This window comes from Scyliorhinus canicula, chromosome 6 (genome assembly GCF_902713615.1).
Source record: "Scyliorhinus canicula chromosome 6, sScyCan1.1, whole genome shotgun sequence".
NCBI lineage: Eukaryota > Metazoa > Chordata > Chondrichthyes > Carcharhiniformes > Scyliorhinidae > Scyliorhinus > Scyliorhinus canicula.
Window position 1 is genome coordinate 126,545,048 of NC_052151.1, and position 19,200 is coordinate 126,564,247.

At 48.6% G+C, this 19,200-nt stretch overlaps 1 protein-coding gene across 14 annotated transcripts in view; it reads left to right on the forward strand.

Annotated features, from left to right (window-relative positions):
• The window catches only part of dnmt3ab (DNA (cytosine-5-)-methyltransferase 3 alpha b), a 709,318-nt gene that overhangs the window by 553,649 nt on the left and 136,469 nt on the right, over positions 1-19,200 (forward strand). For all 14 annotated transcript variants that reach the window (XR_005460997.1, XR_005460998.1, XM_038800092.1 and 11 more), the window contains 2 exons: positions 3,231-3,414; positions 15,601-15,685. Coding sequence is in view for 12 of the 14 variants with exons in the window: in XM_038800092.1 (XP_038656020.1) it covers positions 3,231-3,414; positions 15,601-15,685 (269 nt within the window). In the remaining 2 variants the exon portion in view is untranslated. The remainder of the gene's footprint in view (positions 1-3,230; positions 3,415-15,600; positions 15,686-19,200) is intronic.

The window sequence follows — 19,200 nt, forward strand, 5'->3', positions numbered from 1 at the left end:
TAGAGAGGTGGAGGTGGTAAGGGGAGGAATTGGGGAGCTTGGATCCTTGCCAAGCGAAGATATAGCTGCCAGTTGTGGAGTAATTAAAATCAGGGATGCTCCAAGGGCCAGAATTAAATGGGTTCAGATATTTTTGGAGTGTTGCCGGGATGGAGGAGACTGCAAAAGCAGCGAGGGAGGAGCCCATGGAGGAATTTGAAAACAAGAATTTTTAAATCAAGGCATTGCTTGACCATGTGCCATTGTAGGTCAGCGAGCTCAGGCATAATGTGTGGACAAGACTCAGAATGAGGAGCGGTTGAGGACTCTGGGTTTGTACTCAATGGAGTTCCGAAGGATGAGAGGGGATCGGACAAGATACTGAGAGGCCTGGATAGAAGGAATGTGGAGAGGATGTTTCCACTAATAGGAGAACCTTGAACCCCATGGCACAGCCTCAGACTGAATGGATGATCCTTTAAAACGGAGATAAGGAGGAATTTCTTCAGCCAGAGGGTGGTGAATCTGTGGAACTCTTTGCCGCAGAAGGCTGTGGAGGCCAAGTCACTGAGTGCCTTTAAGGCAGAAATAGATAGGTTCTTGATTAATAATGGGATCAGGAGTTATGGGGAGAAGGCAGGTGAATGGGGATGAGAAACATATCAGCCATGATTGACTGGCGGTGCAGACTCGATGGGCCGAATGGCCTAATTTTGCTCCTATGTCTTAAGGTTTTATGGAGTAAGGACACGGGCCGCAGAGTTTTGGGTGACTTTGAATTTACAGAGAATTGAATGCAGAAGGCCAGTTAAGAGTATGTTGCAGGATCAGGAGGAGGGAATTGGGAGGCTCCCCTTCAGGAGGGCAGTGAAGAGTTTCAGGTACCTGGGGGTGCAGGTGGCCAGGAGTTGGGGGGCTCTTCATAAGCTTAACTTCACCAGACTAGTGGAACAGATGGAGGAGGAATTTAAAAGGTGGGACATGGTGCCGCTATCGCTGGCGGGCAGAGTGCAATCCGTCAAAATGACGGTTCTCCCGAGGTTCTTGTTCCTCTTCCAGTGCTTGCCCATCTTTATCCCTAGGGCCTTTTTTAAAAGGGTGACCAGCAGCATCATGGGATTTGTTTGGGCGCATGGCACCCCGAGGGTGAAGAGGGTCTTCTTGGAGCGGAGTAGGGATGGGGGGGGGCTGGCGTTGCCCAACCTCTCGGGGTATTACTGGGCGGCCAACGTGTCGATGGTGCGTAAGTGGGTGATGGAGGGGGAGGGGGCAGCATGGAAACGGATGGAGAGAGCGTCCTGTGGGGATACAAGCCTGGGGGCCCTGGTAACGGCGCCGTGGCCGCTCCCTCCCACGAGGTATACCACGAGTCCGGTGGTGGCGGCTGCCCTCAAGATTTGGGGGCAGTGGAGGCGACATAGGGGAGAAGTGGGGGGCTCGATGGAGGCTCCGTTAAGGGGGAACCATAGGTTCGTCCCGGGGAACATGGATGGGGGATTTCGGGGATGGTATAGAGCGGGCATTAGACAGCTGAAGGACCTGTTTATCGACGGAAGGTTTGCGAGCCTGAGGGAGTTGGAAGAGAAATTTGGGCTCCCGCCGGGAAACATGTTTAGATATCTGCAGGTAAAGGCATTTGCTAGACGGCAGGTGGAGGGATTCCCTGCGCTCCCCGCGAAGGGGGTGAGTGACAGGGTGCTCTCGGGTGTCTGGGTCGGGGAGGGGAAGATATCCGATATCTACAAGCTTATGCAGGAGAAGGAAGAGGCGTCAGTAGAGGAGCTGAAAACGAAGTGGGAGGGGGAACTGGGGGAACAGATCGAAGACGGGACATGGGCTGATGCCCTGGAGAGGGTAAATTCTTCCTCCTCGTGTGCGCGGCTTAGCCTCATCCAATTCAAGGTGCTGCATAGGGCCCACATGACTGGGACGAGGATGAATAGGTTCTTTGGGGGTGAAGATAGGTGTGCCAGGTGCTCGGGGAGTCCAGCGAACCATGCCCATATGTTCTGGGCATGCCCGGCATTGGAGGAGTTCTGGAAGGGGGTGGCGAGGACGGTGTCAAGGGTGGTGGGATCCAGGGTCAAGCCAGGATGGGGACTCGCGATCTTTGGGGTTGGAGTGGAGCCGGGAGTGCAGGAGGCGAAAGAGGCCGGTGTGCTGGCCTTTGCGTCCCTAGTAGCCCGGCGAAGGATTTTGCTACAGTGGAAGGACGCGAGGCCCCCAAGCGTGGAGACCTGGATCAATGACATGGCGGGCTTTATTAAGCTTGAGAAGGTTAAATTCGCCCTGAGAGGATCGGTGCAAGGGTTCTTTAAACGGTGGCAACCTTTCCTCGACTTTCTGGCTCAACGATAGGGTACTGGGACAGTAGCAGCAGCAACCCGGGGGGGGGGGGGGGGGGGGTGGGGTGGGGGGGGGGGGGGGGGGGGACGTTGATTATGTTAGCTTATTTTATTTAAATTTGATTTATCTAATTTTAATTTATGGTTAAGTTCTCTTGTTTGGGGGGGGGGGGGGAATGTGATACATGTGATGTTACGGTATGGGGGGAATTGTGGGTGTTATGGGGCTGTTAGTTGCATATTACTGCTTTTTGCTATACTTTTTGTTATATTTTCTGTAAAAAATTCCAATAAAAAAATTAAAAAAAAAAAAAAAAAAAAAAAAAAAAAAAAGAGTATGTTGCAGTAATCAAGTCCAGAGGTGACATGCAGATGATCATTTCAGCTGCAGATGAGCTGAAGCAGGGGCACAGTCAGGCAGTGTTACAGAGGTGGAGGCACAGTCTTAGTCGAATCTCAGATATGAGGTCAAAAGCTTATCTCAGCGTCAAATATCACCCCAAGAGCAAGACCAAGAAATATGCTGCAAGCAGTCATATGCTAATCGCACTGAGTAATTTGGTACTTTTATTTTTGTGCAGAGCATTTGCTAAAAGTATGTTATTATTTCTCAGAATCGATGCGAACATTTGCTGATGTCGTACCATTAGTAGAAAACAGAGATTCTCAATTTTTAATGTCTTGTTCCATGAATGGGAATTACATATTGTTCAATCTCACTGTTGAAAACTGCCGAATTTACAGTTATTATTTCAGTTATATTGGCTTATTCTTAAATTGTTTTTGCGGAAAGTATTGGCGCCAACTTTCTTCACCCAACAAAGCTGGAGGATGCAGCAATATTGTCACTGAGCCTTGACCTTGCCACCAAATACTGTGATGATGCTCCATTTTCTGTTCATAAAGGTGTTTCTGTGTGGAATGTGTGGACCTACTGGTTGGACCAGGCGCTGCACAGGCAGCTATTAAAGAAGACCCCTGGAACTGTTACATGTGCAACCATAAAGGAATCTTTGGACTGCTAAGGCGGAGAGAGGATTGGCCAGTTCGGCTCCAACACTTTTTTGCTAATAACCACGACCAGGAATTTGTGAGTATTATTTTCATGTGCTTTCGTTTCAGAGATACGCTTACATGTAATATACTTTAAATATTCCCAACAATGATGATTTTCCTGAGGATGTGGCAGTTTGGAAGGTGGGTGAGAAAGCGAAGTCACCAGCATTGTTAATTGGGCAGCTTAAAATTGTTAGGGAGCTTCTCTGGTATCCCACCTCCATATCCTCCTTCACCACCTCTAGGCCCCTCCCCCACTGTCACTAATTGGGTGGCAGACCCATCTCTAGGGTCATTATGATCCAGATCCCATGAAAATCCCACTTCTCACTCTGGAGATGGAGGTGACAGCCAGAACTACATACATTATTCCAGCTGTGGCCTAACCTGTGTTATATATACAGCTCGCATCATAACCTCCATGGCTAATAAAGGCCGCCATTTAAATGCATTTTAACCATCTGATCTACCTGTCCTTCTGCCTTTAGGGACCTATGGACATGTGCACCAAGGCTCCTCTGATCCTCTGTACTTCTTAGCGTTCGGCCATTCATTGTATATATTCACTTGCCTTTTTAGTCTCACTTTTCAGGGTTGAATTCAATTTGCCACTGTTCAGTCCATCTGACCAGCCCATCTATATCGTCCTGTTATCTAAGGCTTTCCTCCTCACTATTTACCACACCACCAATTTTTGTTTCATCTGCGAACTTACTGATCAGATCTCCGACATAACCATCCAGATCATTTTGTACACTCCAACAACGAGGGACACAGAACTGATCTGGGAACACCACTGGACATAGGTGCACTCAGTCACAAAAACAATCTTTGACCATTACCCTTTACCTTCTGCCTCTCAGCCAATTTTGGATCCAATTTGCCAAATTGCCCTGGATCTCACGGGTTCTTACCTTCTTGACCAGTTTCCCATGCAAGACCTTGTCAAAAGACGTCCTGAAGTCCATGTAGACTACATCAACTGCACTGCCCTCATCTACACACCTAGTCACCTCCTCAAAAAATTCAATTCAATTTGTAATACACGATCTCCCTTTGACAAGGTCATGCTGACTATCCTTGAGTAAACTTTGCTTCCCCAAATGGAGATTAGTTCTATCCCTACCACTTGAAGTTAGACTCATTGGCCTGTAATTTCCTGTTTTATCCCTGCCACCCTTCTTGAATAATGGTACAGCATCAGCTTTCCTCCCGTCCTCTGGCACCTCTCCTGTGACCAGAGAAGATTTGAAAATTATTGTCAGAACCTCTGCAATCTCCTCCCTTGCCTCCCTAAGCAGACTGGAATACATCTCATCTGGGCCTAGGGATTTATCCACTTCTAAGCCCGCTAAAATCAATAATACCTCCTCCCTCTCTCTATGTTAATTTGTTTAAGTCCATCACAGTCCCCTTCCCTGATTTCTCTACCTACATTGTCCTTCTACATAGTGACCACAGATGCAAAGTACTTATTTTAAACCTCATTATTTTAAACCTATTTCGGGGCCTCACGGTAGCATGGTGGTTAGCATCAATGCTTCACAGCTCCAGGGTCCCAGGTTCGATTCCCGGCTGGGTCACTGTCTGTGCGGAGTCTGCACGTCCTCCCCGTGTGCGCGTGGGTTTCCTCCGGGTGCTCCGGTTTCCTCCCACAGTCCAAAGATGTGCGGGTTAGGTGGATTGGCCATGCTAAATTGCCCGTAGTGTAAGGTTAATGGGGGGATTGTTGGGTTACGGGTATACCGGTTGCGTGGGTTAAGTAGGGTGATCATTGCTCGGCACAACATCGAGGGCCGAAGGGCCTGTTCTGTGCTGTACTGTTCTATGTTCTATCTATGTCTTCCGGCTCCACACACAAATTGCCACGTTGGTCCCTAATGGGCCCTACTCTTTCTCTGGTCATCTTCTTGCTCTTAATATACTTATAAAACACCTTTAGATTTTCCTTTATTTTACCCGCCAGGTTTTTTTCATACCCGCTCTTCGGTCTCCTAATTTCTTTTTCAAGTAACCCCCTGCACTTTTTATATATTCCTCTCGGGCTTCCGCTGTTTTGAACACTCATCTGCCATCAGCCTCCCATATTTCTCCCTTGACAGTCAGGGTTCTCTGGAGTTGTTGCTCCCATCCTTCACCTTTACAGAAACATATTGGCCCTGTACTCTCAATATTTTCTTTTTGAATGTGCCCTACTGCTCTAACGTAGATTTTCTACAAGTAGCTGTTCCCAGTTGAATTTGGTCGTCTCCCAATAAAATTGGACTTTCCCCAATTCAGAACCTTTATTTCAGGTCCATCTTTGTCCTATTCCATAACTACCTTAAATCCTACTGAGCTCTGGTTATTGTGACCAAAATGCTCCCCCAATGAAACTCCTACCACTTTGTCTGGCTTTATTCCCTAAAAGTAGGTCCAGCATCACTCCTTCTCTTGTAGAACATTCTATGTACTGGTATACAAAGCTCTCCTGGATGCATTTTAAGAATTCAGCCCCCTCTAAGTTTTTCACACTTTGACTGTGCCAGTTAATATTGGGGAAGTTGAAATCCCCTGCTATTATAACCCTATTATTTTACACTTCTCTGAGATTTGCCTACATATCTGCCCTTCTATCTCTCCCTAATTGTTTGGGGACCTGTAGTACACTCCCAGCAATGTAAGAAGTCTTATAACACCAGGCTGAAGTCCAACAGGTTTGTTTGGAATCACTAGCTTTCAGAACACAGCGCCTTCATAAGGACTCACCTGATGAAGGAGCTGCCCTCCGAAAGCTTGTGATTCCAAACAAACCCGTTGGACTTTAACCTGGTGTAAGACTTCTTACTGTGCCCACCCCAGTCCAACGTTGGCATCTCCACATCATGATTCCCAGCAATGTGATTGCCCCCTTTCTGTTTCTAAGCTCTCATTTGAGGAACCTTCCAAGATAGCATCCCTCCTTACTGCATTAATTGACTCCTTGATCAATATTGCAACACCACCTCTTCATTTACACCACCAGCCCCATCCCCCTATCTCGTCTGAAGAGTATACCCCGGAATATTGAGCTGCCAGTCCTGCCCCTCTTTTAACCATGTTTCTGTGACAGCAATAATACATTCCCATGTGTTAATCAACACCATAGACTCATCTGCCTTACTCGCACGACTCCTTGCATTAAAATAAATGCCATCCAGCTTTGCCGTACTGCTCCTTTGTGCCTTAAATTGTCTATAATCACTCTGGCTTCCTGACTGACCTGTTTTTTCTTCTATATTTGGCTGTGCATCACCTTGTACACATCCACCATATCCCATCCCCCTGTCAAATTACTTTAAACCCCCTGCCCCCTCCAACAGTGCGAGCAAAATTCTCCACTCATTTGCTCCACCAACCGAGATAAGTTCAATTTGTGCAACCAGCCCCAGTCCTGCGCCACCTGTATCCCTAATTATCTAAAACTGTCACCTACTAACCTAAACGGCAGCCCCCTCAGCCGACCCTCCTGACCCCTCACCTGGACTGTAAACAATTCACTTTTTGTCATGTTCAGTTTATACCCCGAGAACCAGCCAAATTCCCTCAGGATTCCCATGATTTCATCCATCCCAGCCACTGGATCCCGTACCAACCTCCCCGGTCAGGCGCCGGAATGTGGCAACTAGGGGCTTTTCACAGTAACTTAATTGAAGCCTACTCGTGGCAATAAGCGATTTTCATTTCATTTAATTTCATTCATGTATAAGAGCAGGTCGTCGGTGTGTAACGAAACTCTGTGTCAACCCCCCCTCGTACCAGCCCCTTCCAATCCCTAGAAGCTCTTAGGCCAATTGCCAGTGGCTCTATTGCTAGCGCAAACAGCAGTGGGGACAGGGGGCACCCCTGTCTTGTCCCTCGGTACAGTCTAAAATAGTCAGACGTCGTCCTATTCATCCTTACTCTAGCCTCCGGAGCCTGGTACAGCAGCCTGGCCCAGTCGATAAAGCCCTCCTCGAACCCAAATCGTCCCAACACCTCCCATAAATAGTCCCACTCAACCCGGTCGAAAGCCTTCTCGGCATCCATTGCCACAACTATCTCTACCTCCCTTCTCTCCGGGGGCATCATGACCACATTCAGCAGCCTTCTTAGGCCACCAACTGCCTGCCCTTGACGAACCCGGTTCGATCTTCCATAATGAGGTCTGGCATACAGTCCTCAATCCTAGCAGCCAAGAGCTTAGCCAGTAATTTTACATCTACATTGAGCAGAGAGATCGGCCTATAGGACCCACGTGCCTCCGGGTCTTTGTCCCGTTTCAATATCAGGGAAATGGTGACCTGTGACATCATCGGGGGTAAAACCCCTCTGTCTCTTGCCTCATTAAAAACCCTAACCAGCACCGGCCCCACTATCTCAGATAACTTTTTATAGAACTCCACCGGATACCCATCCAGCCCCGGGGCTTTACCCAATTGCATGGCCCTCAAGCCCACCAATATTTCCTCAGTCCTAATTGGGGCCCCCAGCCCGCCTACCAACCCCCTACCCACTTTTGGGAAGGTCAGTCCATCCAGAAAGTCCATCCCCTCCTCCCGCAGGGGGGTTCCGAGGAATAAAGCTTACTGTAGAAGTCCCTGAACACCTTGTTCAGCCCTGCCGGATCCCCTACCAAGTTTCCCCCCCCCGCCCCATTGACTACCTTCCCTATTTCCCTAGCCGCCTCCTTCTTCCTCAATTGCTGTGCCAGCATTCTACTGGCTTTCTCCCCATGCTCATAAATCGCGCCACTCGCCTTCTTAAGCTGCTCTACTGCCTTACCTGTGAACAACACCCCAAACTCCGTCTGTAGCCTTTGTCGTTCCCTTAATAGCTCTGCCCTCGGAGTCTCTGCATATCTCCTGTCTATCTGTAAAATCTCCTTCACCTATCGGTCCGTTTCTTCCCTGTCCGTCCTGTCCCTATGTGCTCGAATCGGGATCAGCTCCCCTCTCCCCTCTCACCACTGCCTTTAGTGCCTCCCAGAGCACCGCAGCTGAGACTTCCCCCGTGTCATTGACCTGCAGGTAGTTTTGCATACATTTCCTCACCCTCTCACACACCGCCTCGTCCACCAACAGGCCCACCTCTAGCCTCCATTGTGGGCGCTGAAAGCTTTCCTTCCAGACCTGCAGATCAACCCAATGTGGAGCATGTTCCAAAATAGCGATCGCCGAATATTCTATGTCCGTCACCCCCGCCAGCAAATCCCTGCTCATAATGAAAAAATCAATTTGGGAATACACCTTATGTACATGTGAATAGAATGAAAACTCCTTCCCCATCGGCCAACTAGCCCTCCATGGATCACCCCCCCCCCCCCATTTGCTCCATGAACCTCCTCAGTTCCTTTGCCATCGCCTGCACCTTACCCGTTTCTGAACACTGGTCCAGGTCGGGGTCAAGGACTGTGTTTAAAATCATCTCCCATAATCAGCCTGTGCGAGTCCAGGTCAGGTATCTTCCCCAGCAGTCTCTTAATAAAATCCATATCATCCCAATTTGGGGCATACACATTGACCAAAACTACCCTCATCCCCTTGCCACTCACCATGACAAACCTGCCTCCCCCATCCGAGGTTGTGCTACCCACCTCGAATTGCACCCGCTTATTAACCAAAATAGAGACCCCCCCCCCTGGTTTTAGTGTCCAGCCCCGAGTGGAAGACCTGGCTAATCTAGCCCTTCCTTAATCTGATCTGGTAAACTACTTTCAGATGAGTCGCCTGAAGCATTATTACGTCCGCCTTCAGTGCCCTCAGATGCACGAACACACATGCCCTCTTTACCCGCCCGTTCAACCCTCTAACGTTCCAGGTGATCAGCCTGGTTGGGGGGCACGGTGCCCCCCCCCCCACCGATCGGCCATCTCCTTTCTTGGGGCCGCCCCTAGCCCCTGTGTCGTGCTTCCCCTGGCCTGCCTCCTGGCAGTCCCCACCTCCGTCCTCCATGTTACCAAACCCAAGTCACTCCCTCGTCAGCAGATCAACTACCCCCCCCCCCTCCCCCTAGCAACAACACCCTGTAACCTAACCCCTGCCATAAACTAGCTATATACACACCCCCCACCTGGCTTCCGTAGACCGGCTCACCCAGCTAGCCTGGTGACTTTTGACTCCGGCGCCAACAAGTCTCCCACCTATTGTTCCCTCTGAACCATCCCCCCCCCCCCCCAGCCCATCGACACCACTTCCCCAAACCAGCCATCCTCGAGCAATTTCATAGAATTTACAGTGCAGAAGGAGGCCATTCAGCCCATCGGCTCTTGGAAAGAGCACCCCACCCAAGCCCACACCTCCAACCTATCCCAATAACCCAGTAACCCCACTCAACACTAAGGGCAATTTTGGACACTAAGGGCAACTTAGCATGGCCAATCCATCTAACCTGCACATCTTTGGACTGTGGGAGGAAACCAGAGCACTGGAGGAAACGACGCACACATGGGGAAAACGTGCAGACTCCGCACAGACAGTGACCCAAACCGTGAATCGAACCTGGGACCCTGGAGCTGTGAAGCAATTATGCTAACCACTATGCTAACGTGCTACCCGTTTTCAATTGCTCTGAAAAAAAATAAAAAACAAGGAACAAAGAAAACCCCAACGCTAGTGCAAATCAAGTGATACAAAATAACTTATAGGCACTTCCAACCACCCTGATCAGAACATAAAAAGCCCCCAGCACCAAATACCTTAACTTCCCTCTTTTCCAGCGAAAACTCGAATGCAGAAGAAAAAAACAAGAAACAAGAAAAATATGTAAATATTACTTATAACATTTCAACTTAAGTCCAAAAGTCCTCAGTTCGGCACCAACCCTTCTCTCTTGGCGAAGTCCATCCCGTCCTCGGGCTCCTCAAAATAATGGTGCTGTCCCTCGTGCGTGACCCAAAGGCGCGCCAGGTATAGTAGCCCAAACTTCACCTGCTTCTTAAACAAAATCTCTTTGACTTGCCTGTAGCCTGCCCTCCTTCTGGCCACCTCCACGCTCAGGTCCTGGTAGATGCGCAAGACACTGTTGTTCCAATTGCAGCTCCGCGTGCGCTTGGCCCACTGTAGCACCCGCTCCTTGTCCAGGAACCTGTGGAACCAGACCACCGTCGCTTGGGGGGGGGGAGGGGGGGGGGGGTGTCCCCCGCTCGCGGCTGCCTCGCCAGCGCTCGGTGCACACTGTCCACCTCCACCGGGCGAGGGAAGGCATCATTCCCCAACAGCTTCTGGAACATGTCTGCCACATATGTGGCGGCATCCACTCCCTTGGCCCCCTCTGTGAGACCAACGATTCTTAAATTCTGCCGACGGACCTATTTTCCAGGTCCTCCACCTTCTCCAGAAGCCTTATTTGTTGGTCTTTCAGCCTCCCCATCTCTACCTCCACCACCGTTTGATGATCCTCCTGCTCCTCCAGCACCTTCTCCAGCTTCTGGATCGTCCCATCCTGGGCATCCAGCCTGTGCTCCAGGCGCTCGATTGATTTCTGGATTGGGTCTAAACTGTCCCGTTTCAGCGCGGTGAAGGCCTCTTGGATGACCTTCAGGAGATGCTCCGTTGTTGGCTGGGCTGCCTGCACCGGGGTCCGGACATCGGCCATATTGTTCTCAGCAGTAGCCCCCACACTGCCCTTGCTTGCTCACTTCTTCAACTGTTTACGAGTCTTTCTGCTTCTTAATTCTGTACACCTATATCTGGAATCAGTGCCTGAGTGCCTATGCCTTCAGATTCAGCACTCAAAAGTACCAAAACGTCGGGGAAAAGGTCCATAAGTCTGACGAGAGCCGCCAAATGTGTGACTTACTCCCTCATAGCCTCCACCGGAAGTCGAGACCCCTAATTTTTAAGTTGTTTCCCTAGTTCTAAACTTCTCCAAAGGGAAACATACTCTCAACATCCACCCTGTCAGGTCCCTAAGGATCTATACCAGGGGTGGGCAAACTTTTCCGTGCAAGGGCCACATTCAGAAATTCACAATTCACAAAGGGCCGCATAGTATATTAAGTAAAATAATTACTTCACCCGGTTATGATTCTGGGCGCCTCATATAGAACATAGAACAGCACAGAACAGGCCCTTCGGCCCTCGACGTTGTGCCGAGCAATGATCACCCTACTCAAGTCAACGTATCCACCCTATACCAATAAGTAACCCAACAGCCCCCCCCCCCCCCCCCCCCCCCCCATTAACCTTAAAAAAAAAAAATTTTTTTTAAAAAATTTTTTAAAAAGAAATTTATTTATTTTTTTTTAATGACTTGGTGGGCCGCAGAAATACCTTTGGCGGGCCGCATGCGGCCCGCGGGCCGTAGTTTGCCCACCCCTGATCTATACGTTTCAATAAGATCTCTTCTTTGTCTTCTAAACTCCAACAGGTATAGGTCCACTGCTCAACCTTTCCTCATAAGCTAACCCTTTCACCCCAAGAATCAGGTGCCTGAACCTCCTCTGAACTGCTGCTATTGCAGTTATAACCTTGCTTGATTAAGGAGACCAAAACTGTGCACAGTGCTCCAGGTGTGGTCTAACTAAGGCCCTGTATGGCTGCAGCAAGTTCCCTGGTATATTCCATTCCCCTTGCAATAAATGATAACGTTCCATTTGTCTTCCAAATCATTTGTTGCACCTGCATACCAGTTTTTTGAGATTTATGTACTAGGACGCCCAGATCCTTCTGTACTGTAGAATTCTGCACTCATTTTCCATTCAAATAATTTAAAACGTGCTTTTGTATTCTTGCTGCCAAAGTGGAAAAGTTTCCCACATTGTACTCCATCTGCCAAATTCTTGGCCACTCATTTATCCTATCTTAATCCCTTTGTAGATATCTTATGTCCTCTTGCCAATTTACTTTCCTTCCTATCTTTGTGTCATCAGCAGTTTGCCATTCTGAAAATGAACGTTCGCCAGACTGTTCCTACAATGTGGGGATTTTCCCAAGAGGAAAGATTCAGTCGACATATTCCCTAAAGTTCGGACAAATGAGAGGTTTTCTCATGGAAATATATAAAATTCTTAAAGGCATGATAGGGCTAATGTTAAGAGGATATTTCCTCTGGCTGAAGAATCTAGAATTACTGGCCATACTCCTAGGATAAGGGGCGGACTGAAATAAAGATGCATTTCTTCATTCAATGGGCTCTGAACCCATCCTAAAAGCTTTGAATGCTTAGTTATTGGGTCAGTTCAATACAGGGATTAATAGTGTAAGAAGTCTTACACCACCAGGTTAAAGTCCAACAGGTTTGTTTCAAACACCAGCTCTCGGAGCACTGCTCCTTCCCCAGGTGAGGAAGGAGCAGTGCTCCGAAAGCTAGTGTTTGAAACAAACCTGTTGAACTTTAACCTGGTGTTGTAAGACTTCTTACTGTGCTCACCCTCAGTCCAACGGCGGCATCTCCACATCGAGATTAATAGAGCTTTGGGAATAAAGAGATATGGGGATAAGGTGGGTAAGTATCGTCATCAGCCATGATCTTATTGAATGCTCCTATTTCTTATGTTCTGCTAGTGGTTCGCTCCTATATTCCTGCCATTGGGCAAGTGCCATGAACGTAGAGAGGAATCCATTCTGATGCAACAACAATCAATGGAGGTCAACCACAGTCAGACTTGAGTAAGAGTCAGACTGAGTTTTTCTTTATTCATTCATGGGTTGTGGGCATCGCTGGCAAGTCCAGCATGTGTTGCCCATTGATAGACCTGAAGATTCACCTGAAGAAGGAGCCGTGCTCCGAAAGCTCGTGTTTGAAACAAACCTGTTGGACTTTAACCTGGTGTTGTAAGACTTCTTACTGTGCTCACCCCAGTCCAACGCCGGCATCTCCACATCATGGCTTGCCCATTGATGGCAGTTGAACTGAGTGGTTTGCTGGAACATTTCAGAATCGGGCACATTACTGTGGATCTGGAGTCACAATTTGGCCAGACCAGGTAAGGATGGCACTAGTGAATCACATGGATTTTTGAAACGGTCAATGCCAGTAATCACTATTATTGAGGCTAGCTTAATATTCCAGATTTTATTAACTGAATTCAAATTGTACCAGCTGTCAAGGTGTGATTTGAACCCTTACCCCCAGTGAATTAGCCTGGGTCTCTGGATTACTAATCCAGCAACATTACCACTACGCCACCATCTCAGAGTATGACCATAGAAAGCATCCTATCGGGCTGCATCACAGCCTGGTATGGCAACTGCTTGGCCCAGGACCGCAAGAAACTTCAGAGAGTCGTGAACACCGCCCAGTCCATCACACGAACCTGCCTCCCATCCACTGACTCCATCTACACCTCCCGCTGCCTGGGGAAAGCGGGCAGCATAATGAAAGATCCCTCCCACCCGGCTTATTCACTCTTCCAACTTCTTCCATCGGGCAGGAGATACAGAAGTCTGAGAACACGCACGAACAAACTCAAAAACAGCTTCTTCCCCGCTGTTACCAGACTCCCAAATGACCCTTTTATGGACTGACCTCATTAACACTACACCCTGTATGCTTCATCCGATGCCAATGCTTATGTAGTTAATGATCTGTTGAGTGCTCGCAGAAAAATACTTTTCACTGTACCTCGGTACACGTGACACAAACAAATCCAATCCAATCCAATCTCCCCTCATAATGAAAGATAATGGATGACATTGAGAATAAATTAATTGGCAATGAAAAGGGTCAGTTGACTAAATTAATGATATTACAAAGGGGGCATATATAGAGCTGGATGGTGATAAAAGGGAACGATAGATGGCAATAAAAAGAGATAGATGATCATGAGGGGAAAACAAATTCAACAAAGAGAAAGGGATGGTGATGAAAGGCTCAGGGCTTTGGCAGCAGTGTGTGCCACCTACAAGATGCACTGCAGCAATTTACCAAACCTTTGACAGCACCTTCGAAACCTGTCACTTCTACTAGCTAGAAAGGCATGAACAGCAGATGCAGAGGAAAACCATCACCTGCGAGTTCACCTCCAAGTAACAACCCACCCTGACTTGGAACTATATTACTGTTTTTCACTGTCACTGGATCAAAAACCTCAAATTACCTTACTTACAGCACCATGCATGTACCTATGGATTGCAGTAGTTCAAGAAGGTGGGTCACCACCACCTTATCTAAGAAAATTAGGGGTGGGCAACAAAAATGCTTGTTTTGCCAGCAGCAGAAAGTCCTGAGAATTAATACAATGAACAAAGCAGAAGCTGGGATCAATGTTTTGGAGGAGAGTTGGAGAAACAAAGTCAGATTTCATGTTGAAAGTGGGAATCGTGAGTAAGGTTCAATTCCGGTGGAAATTTAAACAGGAAAAGACTGCTATTTTGATCAAGTGAGGAGTTAATGGCCCGATGAACTAGCAAGGAAATGGGTTAGTCAAAATGTGGGCCACATTGTGACTTGCTTCAGCAACCATTTACTCAGTAATATTTTAGGACAGAAGTTGGCAAAGTTAAAATTTCCACATTACAGAGGCTTGGAAGGTGAGAGAGGGTATGTTGGTGAATCTTTCTTTAAAATGAGTCTATTTTTATATCACTGGGTAGGACCCCTCTGCCATGTTCAGTACTTTCACTGCTACTTCAGACAGTAACCTTTCACTTAGGCTCACAGCCAATCCTGTCCTCACCTCCATTTAATTGGTCTGGTACAGCCAGCTGCTAAAGCCCATCTGCCTTATCAAAAAATATTATAACTTACCTTGGGACAGCTCTTCATAAGCCCACAATGACACTGAGTACCTCATTAATAGGAACAGCCTGTTCCAAGGCCCACTGGCTCTCCTGCCCTCGGAAAATGGCAGAGGATAGAAACTGAGATAGGACTTCTGCCCTTTCTCCTCAGCAGCTATTATTCCAATGTCCCATCTCCATTTCATCTGATCTAGGCAGGGAAAATTTAGCGATCGTGCACCAGATTATACTGCAAAAATAAATGCAGTACATCAGATTAATTAGGATGGAGGGATCTGTGATTCCTTGAAACTCGAGAACAAATTGTCCCTGACCATATCCGGTTATAGTTTGTCCATCACACCTCTCTTTGCAAATTTTCGCTTGACACTTAAATAAAATACAGTATTAAAAAGAAAGAAAACTATTTGCAATTCATAAAGCAATCAACTTCTCCAAAGGAGATCCACAAGTGTAGTCTTTTACACCAAGGGATGTTTCTATAATGTCACGCATTGGTCTGAAATTCTGTTAATATTTTTATTTACTTGAATTTGCAGGACCCACCAAAGTTGTTTGCACCTATTGCTGCTGAGAAGAGAAAACCTGTTCGAGTACTGTCACTTTTTGATGGCATAGCCACAGGTAATGTCTCCAGCCAAATGTACATATTCAGTGATAAACTGCATGCCCTTTTGATTTGTATAAATAAAATTGTCTCCATCTGTTTTTGTGCACCCTCCAATTCTGTAGAAGTTTTTTTTAATGTTATTATTCCCAAATTTTCCTCCATTCTAAAGGTTTCAAATGACGACAGAAAAGAAACTATGCTGAAAATGTCACAATGAGATTAAGAATAGCTGTTACAATTCTCCCATTTTGCAGATTGGGCAGATACCAGGGGCTTTTCACAGTAACTTCATTTGAAGCCTACTTGTGACAATAAGCTATTTTCATTTCATTTCATTTTACCACTTGCCTTCATTCTCTTTGTAAACCTGTTTGGTTGTTTTCCTTTAGCATCATTTCACTCTCCTCAAACAAAAGTATTCATGAGATAGTTGAATTCAGAGTAATCAGTGGACCTGTAATCTTCTCTCTATTAAATTGCACCCAGGTTTGAAAGGCCTGTTGATTTATTGAAATATAGTATTATCTTAACAGTATTATCGCGATTAAAGGGAATTTACTGCCTAAAGATTATCTTGAAATGTATGTTGTCAAGCATTACATCACAAATTTAATAACTCAAAATGTTATCTTTGCAAATGCTTAAGCCAAAATTGCATCATCTGCAGTTCCTATCCAATCATCAAACAGGAACATAAAGTAGACCATACTGTGTCAAAGGCCTTTGACAAGGGCACTGTTGCTAAGTTTGCGGAAGATACAAAGATATGTACAGGGACACATAGTGTTGAGGAAGCGGGGAGGCTGCAGAAGGTCTTTGACAGACTAGGAGAGTGGGCAGTGTGGAAAAGTGTAAGGTTATGCACTTTGATAGAAAAATAGAGGCATAGACTATTTCCTAAGTGGGGAAAGGTTTGGGAATTCTGAATCATAAAGGGAGTTGGGAGACGAGGGCGGAATTCTCCGACCGCCCGCCGGGTCGAAGAATTACCGGGGGGCAGCGTGAATCCCACCACCGCTGGCTGCCGAATTCTTCGGCGCCAGAGATCTGGCAGGGGCGGGAATCGCGCCGTGCCAATCGGTGGCTGCTGGCAGCGCCCCCCCCCCAACCGCGATTCTCCGGTTCGCGATGGGCCGAGTGGCCGCTCGTTTTTTTTTACTGATCCCACTGGCGTAAATTAGAGTAGGTCCTTACCGGCGGGACGTGACTGCGCGGGGGCCTCGGGGGGGGGGGATCTGGCACCGGAAGTTGCCCCCATGGTGGCCTGGCCCGCGATCGGGGCCCACCGATCCTGGGCGGTCCTGTGACGTGGGGACACTCTATTCATCCGCGTCAGCTGGTGTCCTCTGCCATAGCTGACGGAGAGATGATTCACCCCCCCCCCACGCATGCGCCGGGATGATGCCAGCACACGCTGGTGCTCCCGCGCATGTGCCAACTCGCGCCGGCCGACGGAGGCCCTTCGGCGCCGGTTGGCGAGGCGTCAAGCCCCTTCCTGGCTGGCCTAGCACCTGAAGGTGCACAGGATTCCACACCTTTGGGGCAGCATGACGCCAGAGTGCTTCACGCCACTCCTCGGCGCCGGGACCCCCGGGTAGGGGAGAATTCCGCCCCTAGTTCACGAATCTCTTAACGTTAACATACAGGTTCAGTTGGCAGTTAGAAAGGCAAATACAGTTTTAATATTCATTTCAAGAGGGTAGTGTACAAGAGCAGTGATATACTGCTGAGGCTGTACAAGGCTCTGGTTGGTGCGCCGCCGGCCGGCGGCAAAGGCCTTTGACGCCACGCCAGCCGGGGCCGAAGGGATTCCGCCGGCCGGCAGAAGTCCGCGCATGCGCGGGAGCATCAGCGGCTGCTGACGTTATCCCCGCGCATACTCAGGGGGGGGTTCACCTCCACTTCGGCCATCGCGGAGGTTGATGGCCGACGCGGAGGGGAAAGAGTGCCCCCACGGCACAGGCCCGCCCGTGGATCGGTAGGCCCCGATCGCTTCCAGTCTTTGCGTGTAAGCAAGACATCTTACCTGACCCTTTAAAACAGATTAACAAAGGATGTTTAATATATACTTCATAGCTTTTAGTAAAAGAGGGAAATTTCTTCAGGTTAATCAAAGCATCCGACTTTTGCTGGAGGCTGTAGTGGGAACAGCTAATACTTTGAACATCTGGAATAGCAGCAGTAACAGTAACCTTTCTCTCATAGCTTTTATGCCTATTTCCAAGGATGAGACAGAGTAACAACAGAATTCAGCTGATACGTTTACAGGTGCTTACCGAAGGGGACTTCTGGTTGCGGCTATGCGGAGCTAAGCCGCACGTTCGGCAGCTCCCGCTATTTAGGGACTTTTGGGCCGATTTGAGGGCCCCAAACGGCGCTGTTTCAACGAATCCCGGTGGGGGAAGGTGTCTGGAGGAGCTTTCCCCATAATTTATGGTGCTCACCCGGAGTGGGGCAAAGGAAAAAGCTGCAGCAGCTCCCCAAGAAAAGCGGGGGAAGAAGGACAAAATGGCGGCCGGCGGGACACCCGAGGACTGGTGGAAGTGGCCGCAGGAGCAGCAAGCTTCTCTTCTGCGCTGTTTTGCGCAGCTGAAGGCTGAGTTGCTGGACTCCATGAATGCAACTACCAACAAGCTGCTTGGGACCCAGGCGGCCCAGGAGGCGTCCATTTGGGAGTTGCAGCAGCAGGCCGTTGAAAGGGAGGAGGAGGCCGTGGTCCTCGTGGGGAAAGTGGAGTTGCACGAGGCACTTCACAAAAAGTGGCAAGACCGCTTGGAGGAGCTGGACGTTCGCACAAGGCGAAAGATTTTGAGGATCCTGGGCCTGGCGGAGGGGCTGGAGGGGTCGGATCTCCCGGCGTATGTGACCATGATGCTGAGCTCGCTGATGGGAGCGGGGTCCTTCCATTTGCCCCTGGAGCTTGAGGGATCTCACAGAGTGATGGCCAGGAGGCCCAAGGCAAATGAACCCCGCGGGCGGTGCTGGTGCGGTTCCATCGATTCAGCGACCGGGAGTGTGTGCTGCGCTGGGCTAAGAAAGAGAGGAGCAGCAAGTGGGAGAATTCGGTAGTGAGAATCTACCAGGACTGGAGTGCGGAGGTGGCTAAGCGGCGGGCCGGGTTCAACCGGACGAAGGCAGTGCTTCATGCCAAGCAGGTCAGATTTGAAATGCTGCAGCCTGCGCGCCTGTGGGTGACATACAAGGACCGGCACCACTACTTCGAGTGCCCGGAGGAGGCGTGGGCCTTTGTACAGGCGGAGAAGCTGGACTCGAACTAGGGTCTGGGGACACACTATGGCTGTTGCTGTTTTCGCTGTTGCTGTTTTTTCAACTTTTTCAACTTTGACATGTGTGTTTTTTATGCTGGTTTTCTTTTCGCTCTGTTTACGGGTGGGTTTGTCTGTTGGGTATGGTTGTAGGTTAGGTGGGGAATGTTGGGGGTTTGTGCTTTATATGTTCTCTTCTGTACGGGGCTGGGGGTTGGGGTGAAACTAGATTTTGGAGAGCTGTGTCAGAAGGGTGGGGTGTG